The sequence below is a fragment of the Arachis hypogaea genome, chromosome 8 (assembly GCF_003086295.3).
Source record: "Arachis hypogaea cultivar Tifrunner chromosome 8, arahy.Tifrunner.gnm2.J5K5, whole genome shotgun sequence".
Classification (NCBI taxonomy): Eukaryota; Viridiplantae; Streptophyta; class Magnoliopsida; order Fabales; family Fabaceae; genus Arachis; species Arachis hypogaea.
Genome location: NC_092043.1, coordinates 757020 through 768240, shown reverse-complemented (window position 1 = coordinate 768240; position 11221 = coordinate 757020). Strand labels below are relative to the sequence as shown.

At 35.0% G+C, this 11221-nt stretch overlaps 2 protein-coding genes, 1 long non-coding RNA gene and 1 pseudogene across 3 annotated transcripts; 2 read left to right on the top strand and 2 right to left on the bottom strand.

Moving 5' to 3' along the window:
- Positions 1–381: 381 nt before the first annotated feature.
- Positions 382–3142, bottom strand: LOC112705552 (uncharacterized). Its single transcript, XM_025756394.3, has 6 exons — positions 2716–3142; positions 2282–2632; positions 2015–2122; positions 1815–1912; positions 1540–1651; positions 382–869 (listed from the first exon to the last, which is right to left on the bottom strand). Exons 1-6 carry the CDS (start codon positions 2860–2862, stop codon positions 618–620), a joined length of 1068 nt encoding a protein of 355 aa, XP_025612179.1. The 5' UTR covers positions 2863–3142; the 3' UTR covers positions 382–617.
- LOC112705554 (protein RER1A-like) lies at positions 3024–3984 on the top strand (annotated as a pseudogene).
- A 1018-nt stretch (positions 3985–5002) lies between these two features.
- Positions 5003–6014, top strand: LOC112705555 (uncharacterized). Its single transcript, XR_011864398.1, has 2 exons — positions 5003–5287; positions 5387–6014. It is a non-coding gene; the product is annotated as an uncharacterized lncRNA (long non-coding RNA).
- A 1737-nt stretch (positions 6015–7751) lies between these two features.
- LOC112705553 (phenylcoumaran benzylic ether reductase Betv6) lies at positions 7752–10174 on the bottom strand. Its single transcript, XM_025756395.3, has 5 exons — positions 9637–10174; positions 9410–9544; positions 9071–9314; positions 8295–8498; positions 7752–8195 (listed from the first exon to the last, which is right to left on the bottom strand). Exons 1-5 carry the CDS (start codon positions 9820–9822, stop codon positions 8029–8031), a joined length of 936 nt encoding a protein of 311 aa, XP_025612180.1. The 5' UTR covers positions 9823–10174; the 3' UTR covers positions 7752–8028.
- Positions 10175–11221: the final 1047 nt, after the last annotated feature.

Sequence of the window (11221 nt, the reverse complement as noted above, 5' to 3'; positions counted from 1 at the left end):
TTTTTAAAATACGTTCTTAAAACATATGTTAGCAAAATTCTAATAATAAAATAATAATAATAATAATAATAATAATGTTATACACACTATCTTTTTGTATATTTTTTAAAGAGCAATGCTAGAGGGTCAACAATTTTTGTGATTGTTAGCCATCAACTAACTATAAATGATAATTTGATGGTGTGAGATTGGTGTGAAATTTCATCCAATGGCTCACCTTTCTCTGCTGGTTACATGCTGGCCAAAATTCAATAAAATTGCTAGTCCCCTAGACTTTTCCTTTTTTAAATATTTTTTTAATTTTGGTTATTAAAAGTAAATGATAAGTGAGAGAAAAAAAAGTCTCTCTTACAAGAAAAAAAAAAAGTAGAGAGAATCATATAAAGCTAGAATGACAGTTCATAGTGTCATCAAATTTTGTTTCCGTTAACATTACCTGCTAACCCAGCTAGATTATCAAGCCAGGCATAAATTCGAGCTATATATAGTAAAGTTGCCGTATAAGGCCATGCATTTGCCAACTGAATAAGAACAAAATTTTGAGGGAGAAAAGTGAAAAAAAAAAATATGCAAGAAGGAACGGGCGCCTGAAGTTTATTCCACTTCACTGCCGCTGTTCATTCGCATATGCCATCAGGCATGTGAAGATCTCTTATCTTCATCTGCTTGTACAGCCATTGCCGATTCTCTAATGTCACCTCACCACCAAGAGAGCGGGTAACAGATCCGCCACTACATGCACCTATTTTGCAACATTCTTCAAGGGACAAACCCTTCACCATTCCATACAAAAATCCACTAGCAAAAAGGTCCCCTGCTCCAGTAGCATCTATTGCTTTTGCTTCTCCTATGGCCGGGACACGTACCATCTAACATGGAAAGAGAAGCATAGTTCATGATAGCAGATAGATATTAGATCATTAATCACATGAGCTTTAAACTAGTTGACATTATGATCGAGTGCCACAAATGTAAAACTACCAAGAAAACCTGAACTTTATCTTAATGGTTTTCCAGTTTAGATCATAGTGATGTGCCTAATATGCATTCATCATAACACAATTAAAACATTTTTTTGCAAATAACTAGTCCCATGCTCCTATTATACATGGTGAATTTTGCTGATGAGGACGATATAAGAGAATGAAGAATGCCTTTGGGCACGGCACACCCTTCTACCTCCCACCCTTATTACCTCTAAAGATTTTGATATATCTCAATTGTTTTGGCAGGCAAAATGCAAATTTTAAACCTATAAAATCTAATGCAAGAAACTAAATAAAATAAAATCCCAGCCGGAAAGCTTCATGAATCAGATCCTGATATGCACTATATTGGGAGGCAATGGCTTGAGAACAAATTCCTGCAGTGTGAACCAAACTACCATGATTGTATAGTTAGTCATGCTCTCCAAGTGATCAACGCACAACAACAAACAGTTCATAGCAGAGTCAACTACACATTTTCCAAACAAAGCAAAAGAGAACGAGATCGGGAAAGAAGCCAGCAGAAAAAATTACAATGAGGTGATTTACGTACCTCCTTGCCATGTTTAGCAATGCATCCATTATGGCCCAAAGTTACCACAGCCCATTTGCAATACTTAGCTAGAAATTCTACAGCAGCAACTGGATCGGCATTATGCTCATCCCTAAATGGACGTAATGTATCAAAAGAGTGGAAAAGGACTGGAGAATACATATGAAAATTATGACAATTAATAGCATGGAAAATGGTTTATTTATTCATTTAGGGTTCAGGAACCTCCTATATGCCGCAGGGTACAATCCAAATCCAAATGACAGTCACCTCACCTTAGAAGTTCCGTTGCTTCATCCTCATTGGCAAAACAGAGGTCTATATTGCCAGACTCCAATAACTTCATAAGTGGTGGCTTAAATTTCCTCACCATCTTGTCAAAGAAAAGATGTATTAGAAAACAGTTAGCTTCATTAATTTTTTCATGGAAGAGAATAATAAAAGAAGAAGAAAAACAAATTGTGGTGGTTAGTACCTCAAAACTGGCCAAATCCAAAGAAACAAGAAGACCTTCCTGTTTGGCCAAAGAGATTGCTGCTTGAATAACTTCCAAATTGAGAATTGCATACCTCAAAACCAGCCACTGAAATGTAATATAGCAGCAACTAAGTTCACGGGGAACCCTTAGATGATAATATCTACTGTAACTAGTAGTGGTAGACCTAGTTAGACAGAAGCAAGGATTTATTATGCAAGCAAATGCACATTCACTTTCATGAAGAATGAATTTGATGAAGCAAACCTTGGAACCCTTGAAGTCCTCTCGAACGAGTTCGTGTGCCTGAACTTTGACAGCATTGGAGAGAGAGGGACGCATAGTACGGTTGCCTGAGTGATCAACCAAGCAGACGCATTGAGCAGTGTGGCCTTTCTTCTTGCGGAGGCAGGAGAGGTTGACTCCATTGAAGCTCATGTTGTTGAGAAAGAGGTTCCCCTGGTGGTCATCCCCGTAGGCAGCAATAATTGCAGTGGTAATTCCGAAGGAAGTGCGCAGGCCGCGGATGGTGTTGGCAACACTGCCTCCAGCGATGGTCTTCTCACCGTGATCCTCTTTCAGCTCTCTCCGTATATAATCAAGCTCTTCAATGCCAACCTGTACGGAACAAGAGCAATAGCAGCAGAATTCTTCATTATTATAAACAAGAGTAGTAAGTAGATTGGAAGAGAGAGACAGACGGGAATGGAGCCACCGCGTTCGCCGGGAATTCCATCGAGGAAGGAGGAGTCAACGAGGGCGATGGTGTCGACCATGGCTGAGGGTTGGAGACCCACCACCATGGAAGCCTCTGCTTCTGCTTCCGGGAACGGTTGTTCGGCTCCCATTGCTGGCTCGCTTCCTACGACCTTGCCGCCTTTTTTCCGCGCCCTAATTCCTAAACCTAATTTGAAATGGGCCGGCCCAAATGAACTGGGCTGGCCTGTTAAGCTAGGAAGAGAAAATTCAAGGAAGAGGAAGATGGGATGCGAATGCAACTAAAAATCGAATGGAAGAAGACGGGGAGGAGGATGCGTCGTCGTCGTTGCCGTCGCCGTCGCGGAGGGTGGCGGGGAGACGTATAAGCAAGTTTCGGAAGGAGTCACGGAAGAAGTTACAGTATTACTTGGATCAGTGGGCCCCACACGCGGGGCAAAGATGGATAGCGACACTCTTTGCTGCTGGGATCTACGTCCTCAGGGTCTACTATGTTCGAGGCTTCTACATCATCTCATACGGCCTCAGCACCTACATTCTCAACCTCCTCATCGGTTTCCTTTCTCCCCAACTTGATCCCCAGATAGATGTTTTGGAACCCAACGACGATCCTCATCATCATCACCATCATCATCATCATCATGATGAGTTCAAGCCTTTCGTTCGTCGCCTACCCGAGTTTTAAGTTCTGGTATTATTTCCCTCCACTAGTTCTTTCATTATGCTTTGATATGCGTTCAAATAATTTTGCAATTACATGCATGCACACAGGTTTTCAATCACAAAGGCAGTGTGTTATGCCTTCCTGATGACATTCATATCTGTGCTTGATGTCCCTGTTTTCTGGCCCATACTCCTCTGCTATTGGATTGTTCTCTTCATTCTCACAATGAAGCGCCAAATCATGCACATGATCAAATACAAATATGTTCCATTCAACCTTCATAAGAAGGTTACCCTTCCCCTACCATTGTCACTCATTTGTTTCATTACAATGTCCAGAGTGATATACTGATATCTCTTTATTTGTTCATAGAGGTACAACAACACCAGAAAAAAGAGTGGAATTTCCTGCAAGCCATAATTTCACTTGGCTTCCGACGATGATTTAAATTGTTAGTATAGCTTATAGTTATTTGTTTGTAGTTGAGGCGCAAAACTAGCTGATACAGCTGGTATCTTCCTTGATTGACTTTGTAATTCTTACAATTATTATTAGGCTGTTACTTTAGCCTTTTATTTCTGGCTTTGTCTGATCTCTTTCATTGTTTGAGACTTCGAAGGAACCTTCTATAGCGTTCTTCACTCTTGATTGAAATGGGAGTTCCAACGTTCGTGACTCTAGATGGATATAAGTATGGATTGTACATGTCTTCATTATTAAGCAAATAAGACAGAGACATTTGGAAAGAAATTATGTTTCTTTTAATCGTAAAAACTGTCAGCAAGCAAGCAAGCATCTTAAGATATCTGCTTTTGGTTTTTAGTGCAACTGTTTTAACCCCTAATGTTATTTTCTTTCTCAGAAATTAGAATGCCGGCAACTTCAACTTAGTTTCGAATCATGTGAATTATTCCATAGGGTGCTCACTTGCCTTAATTACTAGTAGGTGAAAACTCAGGTGCAGTCGATTTTACATGAAGTTGATAGCTGGGAGCTGTTAGATGAAAATTTAGTCAAATCAGTCAAATCATTTAGCTGTTCTCAAATATCAACTTCACGTAAAGTTGACTGCACTTGAGTATCCACTTACTAGTATGGGAACACGTCAGAAATTCCTCCAAGGGAGTAGAAATGCAAATATATAAAATTCTATATAGAAAAGTGAAGTATCGAGGTGTTATCTTAAGCTAGTGGATGGTGTTTGACCAAAAAATGGAAAGAAAATATCTGTATGATTAGAAAAAACAACTTAGCAGACTGTTATTATGTCAACCTATAGTGTACGTGCCAATAGTGTTTTTGTTATTGTTATTATTATAAAAAGGTTGCATTATAATGTACTAGTTGGGGGGTAAACATCAATAAGAGAGGGGCACGGGTTTATTAAAAAAAGAAAATAATACTAGAATGAGCGCCAATGGTAGGAAGCCACGAGAGATTCTGACTTGGAATAAACAGCCAACCATATCAATTGCTATAACAACCATCCAACAACCGAGAAAACAAATCACAAGTTTAGTTGTTAATCCTTGACTCTAAGACTGGTTAATTTATAATGCATATTGAAAATAATATATCCAATATCAAATTAGTTATTAAATTTTTCTATAGCAGTTATGTTTTAAACATGGCCAGCTATGTTTTGAACCAAAAAACATTGTCTTCTTTTCTTTCTTTCTTTTCCTCTTCTCTTCTCTTCCCTGACACATAATAATAGTTAGTTAATAAGAAGATATATATTACATATTAGAGGTTCATGAAATTGGTGTAGGCGTCACAAATGAGTGAAAAAACTCTCGTTCCAATATTCTTCTTCTGGGCGTTGCTTACAATCATCACACCCACTCTTATACTCTTGTCAGAAAATTCAAAGGCTGACCTCGATGTAAATGGTATGCATATCAACATATAAACATGATTTCTTTTTTACTATATTGTGTTTGCTTACTCCTCATTCCTATAATTAATGAATGTTGTTTAAATTTATGTAGGCAACTTTGCAGGGAGTGTGACAGTTACAGAGGGAATGAAGGCGAGAAGAATGATTGGTTACACACACAATTACATGATAACAACAGCACCATTGCCAACCAAGTCGGATGTAGCTGAAGGGGAACTGGCCTCATCACCGGCACCAGCGCCGGCACCAGTTATGGATCATTCACATCATAATCATACAAGTAACAACACCAATGATGGCCTTACTCTCTCCTCCAACAGTACACACATCCAAGTCAATACAAAAGATAGCATATAAACATCAAGTACTTGCTATCATATATTTATATTACTTTGAGAAAACAAGATTACTTCATTTATTTGTACATATATATGATTTGATATAAATTTGGTGGCTGGAGTGAGTTGTTTACCAAATGTAGTTCTTCTATTGTTGGAATAATTGAAAGAATCAAACAAGAAATGCTGTTGAAATTCTTTCCTTTTCCTTTGATTTGAAAAGAGTTTAATTAAATTCTGTCGCCAACTATTATTGCTATCTAATTATGCTAAAATAAAATAGATTAACAAGTTTCTTTGGCTTTAATTTGTTATGCACTTGTACTTCATATGCCATCATTGCACATCATGGCATGATTGGCCAGCAGAATTGATTCTTACTCCACCTTCCGAAAAGGAATCACAAATTATCATGCTATTGGCAATTGCCAATGTCTAGATAGTAATAATTATTAATCTGTTTGTTAAACTATGGTGTAGGTGTAATAAACTAATAGTTAAGCTTCCCTTCCCATTGGTAAGGCTTTGACTTACTAATGAAGCATCCGGTTATGATTCATGAAATATTGGACACGATATATCATGACAAGAGTCATTATACCATTTACTTTCCTTCAAAAGGTGTAAAGCACATTAAGTGTGCCTTGTAGTAGTTTTGATAATAGAGTTCGGTCATGTTCTCAATTCCATTGATGCTTGTAGATTAATTTATTCTGAGAGGCATATGTATGATTGGAAATTTAATTTGTCCAACTTCTCCGACGTGTTCCTCTACTGTTCCCTCTGATTAGCAAGAAAGGCAAACGAGTAACTAAAATGGCCAATTCTATAGTATCTATGAATTGGTGTCTAAATTTTGTCTAGTTTTATCTTTTATAATAAATTTTTATTTTTGATTTTTATATTTTTTAAATTAAATATTAATTTTTAACCCTTTTTAGTAAGTAGCACCAACTTTTAAGCACCATAAGATTCACCAACTAAAATATGTGACCTCATAGTCAAAATGTTATTACTTGTAATAAAAAGTACAGGGTATATGGTACTTTTAACTACTTAACCACTCTGTTATGACTTATTGTTAAAGAGTTAGAACTTAGAAACAAGTAGCGTACTGAGATGGACACAGATTCATCGAAAGGTACAATTAAGGTTATTGATTATTGATGCTCTCTACCAACCGCATCTGGTTGTTAAGGCTGGCTCTCGAGGGTGGAGATTCTCCTGCTAAGCTAGTATTGTTCTTTTTTCTTTTATTAGTAGAATTTTCAATTTATTGGTATGTGTCATTTATTTTGGATCTTTGTTTTCTCTGTTTTTGTGGACCTCCACTTCCAATTATTTTCTTCATGCACTCTAGCTCTAGGAGCGGCCAATGCTATTCCGAAGTTTAACTATTAATTGTTCTCAATTTTCAAGTAATTATTATCATTCTTTCGTAGATAAAGGTTAAGTAACCATTTTGCCATTTCTAATTGGAAATTTGGATGAATACTCATGGAAGCAATATTCTTGTTTAGCTAATGTCATTAAGTGCGGCAAACAGAAAGGTCTGCATTGAACTAGTTGAGTCCTTAGGACCTTGAGCATTAAAAAATAAATAAAAATAAAAAACTACTAAAAAACATAGCTAATGTCATGGGGGTTCGACTATATTTTTACGTTGATTGCCGAAGACCTAACACAACCCTCCTCCTTTATCCGGGTTTGGGACCGGCTATGTACCGCAAGTGTAACATAGGCGGAGTTAAAATTAGTCAAATTTAGAATTAGGTTTATAATTTAAAATTTAAGGGTGTGACTTAAAATTTAGAATTTAAGATAAAAAAAATTTAAAAAATTGGCCAAAATGTTAGTTAAAAGAACGTTAATTACTTAGCATTAATATAAAAAAATAAATAATTTTTTGGTAGCGGTGTTATGGTGTTTAAAAAATGATGTCTATTTATTAAAAAATGTTTAAAAATAATATTTAATTTAAAAAATATAAAAATAAATAATTTTTAAAAAATTAAAATTTACTACAAAAAATAAGTTAGATAAAATTTAGACACCAACTCATAAACACTATAGAATTGGCCTTAAAAAATAAACCAACACAAGAAGACTAGAGGGAGATAAAGAGAAAAATGACATCAATAAGTGAATATTAATGTAACTCATCAGTTAAACATATTCTGCACCATGAAATGATCAAACACATTGAACGCCATTTTCACACTAGCTCTTTCTTTTTTTTCCTTATTTTCTTTTTCTCTTTTGATTTGGTGCACCATAACACAAGAGTCTTACATAGCAAACAAGTAGTAACAAGGATAGCAGATTGCATCAAACTCCAAAGAAAAATCTGAATTATTTTGTATAATGAGCATCATTCTTTTTTGTCTTTTAGCTGTCAAACGAACTGGTCTAGGTACTCTTCCACGGTGGTGTACTTGACATCTGGGTACAACTCGGAGGCCTCAACCCCAAAAGAAGGCTCAATCTCAAAGTTGGTCTGGTCACCCTTCACAAACACCGAATGGTTGATTGATAATATCACATTGACTGGAATAGGTGCCTCTGTAACAAAACAAAACAGCATATTAATTTATTTGATTGTGATACTAGCACTAGTTTATAGTTTATACTAATTGAAATTAATTTAGGGTGTGGACAGACCTTGAATATCCTTTAGAAGTTTTTCTTCCGGGACATAAGTCTTTTCGAGGGTCTTGCCAATCTTTTTCTCCCACAAGGCAACAAGTTCATTCAACGAGTGAGTGTTCTTAGGGGGTCTGATGTAGAGAACCTTGTTCAGTGTTCTTGGGTCATCCACCGCTCTAATGGTGTAAGTTCCAATGTCTGCCTCGCTGGTAAAAATTGCTACATGTGTCGAAGAGATAAAATAAATGCGTGATGAAATGAACACAAAGACACAAAGATTGTTAGTATTGGGAATAAAAACACGAATATAGAAAAATGGGGATCACTTTAATAAAGACATAAAAGATGTCCTTTTTTTTTTTAAGACGTGTACACCTGTTATATTATGATTGAAAATCTTTATTAAATTGGCTGAGAGACACTAGAGTTGAGAGAGGGTGAGAGTTTGGGTACGACAGCAGTTACAGGGATGAGAGCTCGAAGTTCAGCATAGTGAGGTAGTGGGAGGAGTTTGAGAGTTTAGGATTGCAAAAGGAGAGCGTTTGTGGAAGTGAAAAAACTAAAAAAAATTATGGTTTAGTCCAAGTCATGTGAATTGGTGGATTCGACAGATCTGATAATAATTAAGTTTATTATTATTGTTATAAAAAAATCGATTTTATTCTAATTACTTAAAAAATTTAAAATTAATCGATTCATTAATACGTTCAATAATAATTCGATACGTAAATATATTTACAAAAAAGACATTTTATGGATTTTTTTGGAGCATCTCCCTTAATAATATATACCTTTGGGATTTCCATCGCCCAAGATAATGACTTTGTCTCTGGGAGGAGGAGGTGCGAAGGCACCAGGCTGCACGAGTGTGGGCAAGAAATAGCCAGCAAAGCAGTTGGAGACGACATAGGTGAAAGGTATGCCTTCCGCTTCAATCTTCCTCCGAATTTGTGCTTTTACTTCAAATGCAGATTTTGCTGGCTCCACAGCATGCACACGGTCCACATCGTTGCCAAATTCTGAAGGGAAAAATCTCTGCCAACAAATAAATATCAAACCAATTAAGTTAATTATTCATGGACATCACTTATTCCATTCAAATTCAACAAGTCAAAGTTTATGCCACGAACCTTGATGTTACCAGCTTCCTTAACAGCAGCGATTATCTTGACCTGATCGGCTATCTGCCCGTGACCCACCGTGGATATCACCACGTCAACCTCCTTGATAGCTTTCACCAGCTTCTCATGATCATATAGATCACCCTGCATCCGCCCCATTTTAATTAGTTTCATTACTTCAAATTCATAATCATATCTATAAACATATTACGGGAAAAAAGTGAATAAATTCATACAGGAACTATATGAACTCCCAAAGACTTGAAATGGTCGATGATTTGTGCTTTGGAGGGGTCGGAGATTGTGGATTCCCTAACCAAAGCAAAAGTGGGGTGGCCACCTTTTGCGCTTGCTTCCACTACATGCTTACCGATGTAACCGGTGCCTCCGATGATCAGAATCTTGCTCTTCTCACCAGCCATGTGTATTCTCACTCACTTGATCAATTACTTTTCGAAATGGAATGCAATATGTTGCTCTAGGATGCTTCAATCATTTAAATAGGAAAAGGTTGCCACCCATGGATGGGAATCTGTTTCTCAAAGCAAAGGGGTTGGTGGGAACAACAAAACAAATTACCTGCTCTAATTTAAACAATATAGTAACGCGTGTATTGAGTGTCTTGAATTTTTTTTTTGTTTAAAAATCTTATCTATTTATTGATTTCTTGATAAATCAGTTGTTATATATGTTTCAATTTTCATTATCGGATTACCATATCTCAATATTCGGTTTTCAGCTCTTAATGATTTGTCTGATAATCTTTTTCTTTATGACTTTGTCTGATAATCTGATATGCTTTTAAAGAGGTAATAACGTGCCAATAAATTATAACTCAAATTACATAATATTTCTATATTCACTTAAAAAATTGTAGATTTGAATCTTTCTAGCTTTGATAAAAAAAATAATAATAACGTGTCGTTCCATATATCAAGCATTTCTGCGTATGTTATTTTCAAATAAGTATAATAGGACAATAAATAAATACTAAATAAGATAAATTATGATTATTTTTTATTGATTTTTTTTGTTATTAAACATTTCGAGAAAAAAAATTTAGGAACCAGCAACTTTATTAAATTTTGACTAATATATAATCAGTAAAAAAAATAAACCATTAAATGAAATTTCACATCAATCTTACATCATTAAAATTATCATTAATAACTATTTGATAGTTACAAATCACAAAAATTACTAACCCTACTCCTCTCTTTTCAAAAATCTTTAGATGCCGGCAACGGTGCACCCATTAGTTTTCTTTTTTTTCTTTTACAATTTTCCATTAACTTCCTTCATATCCATTATGTCTATTAATAATTTAATATGGCTAATGTGTCTACTTCAATCCGTGCTTAACACGTAAATATCAATTTGCCGAAGTTAATGAAAGACAAACGGTAATAATCCTTAAAAATTAGAAAAAAGTAAAGACAAATAAATTTTTAATTTTTTAATTTAAAAACATATAAATAATTAAAAATATAAAAATATTCTTAATTTTTTAAAATATAAGATATTTAAATTTTTTCGTTCAAAATATATAAAAATAAATTAATCTCTCAAAAAGACTTAAATGTCTCATATTTTAAAAAATAAGAGATATTTTTATTTTTTTAATTAATCCATAATTTATTTGTCTACAAAATAAAAAGTCAAGTATTTATTTATTGTTTACTCTAAAAATTAATTGTCATCTATTTCTCTTTCAACCACATTTTTTATTTTTTTTAGGATTTAGTTAAAGTATATTTCGAGGTTATTAATATAAAAAATTTATTAAAATAATAAATTTTAAATTTTTAATATATTTATTTT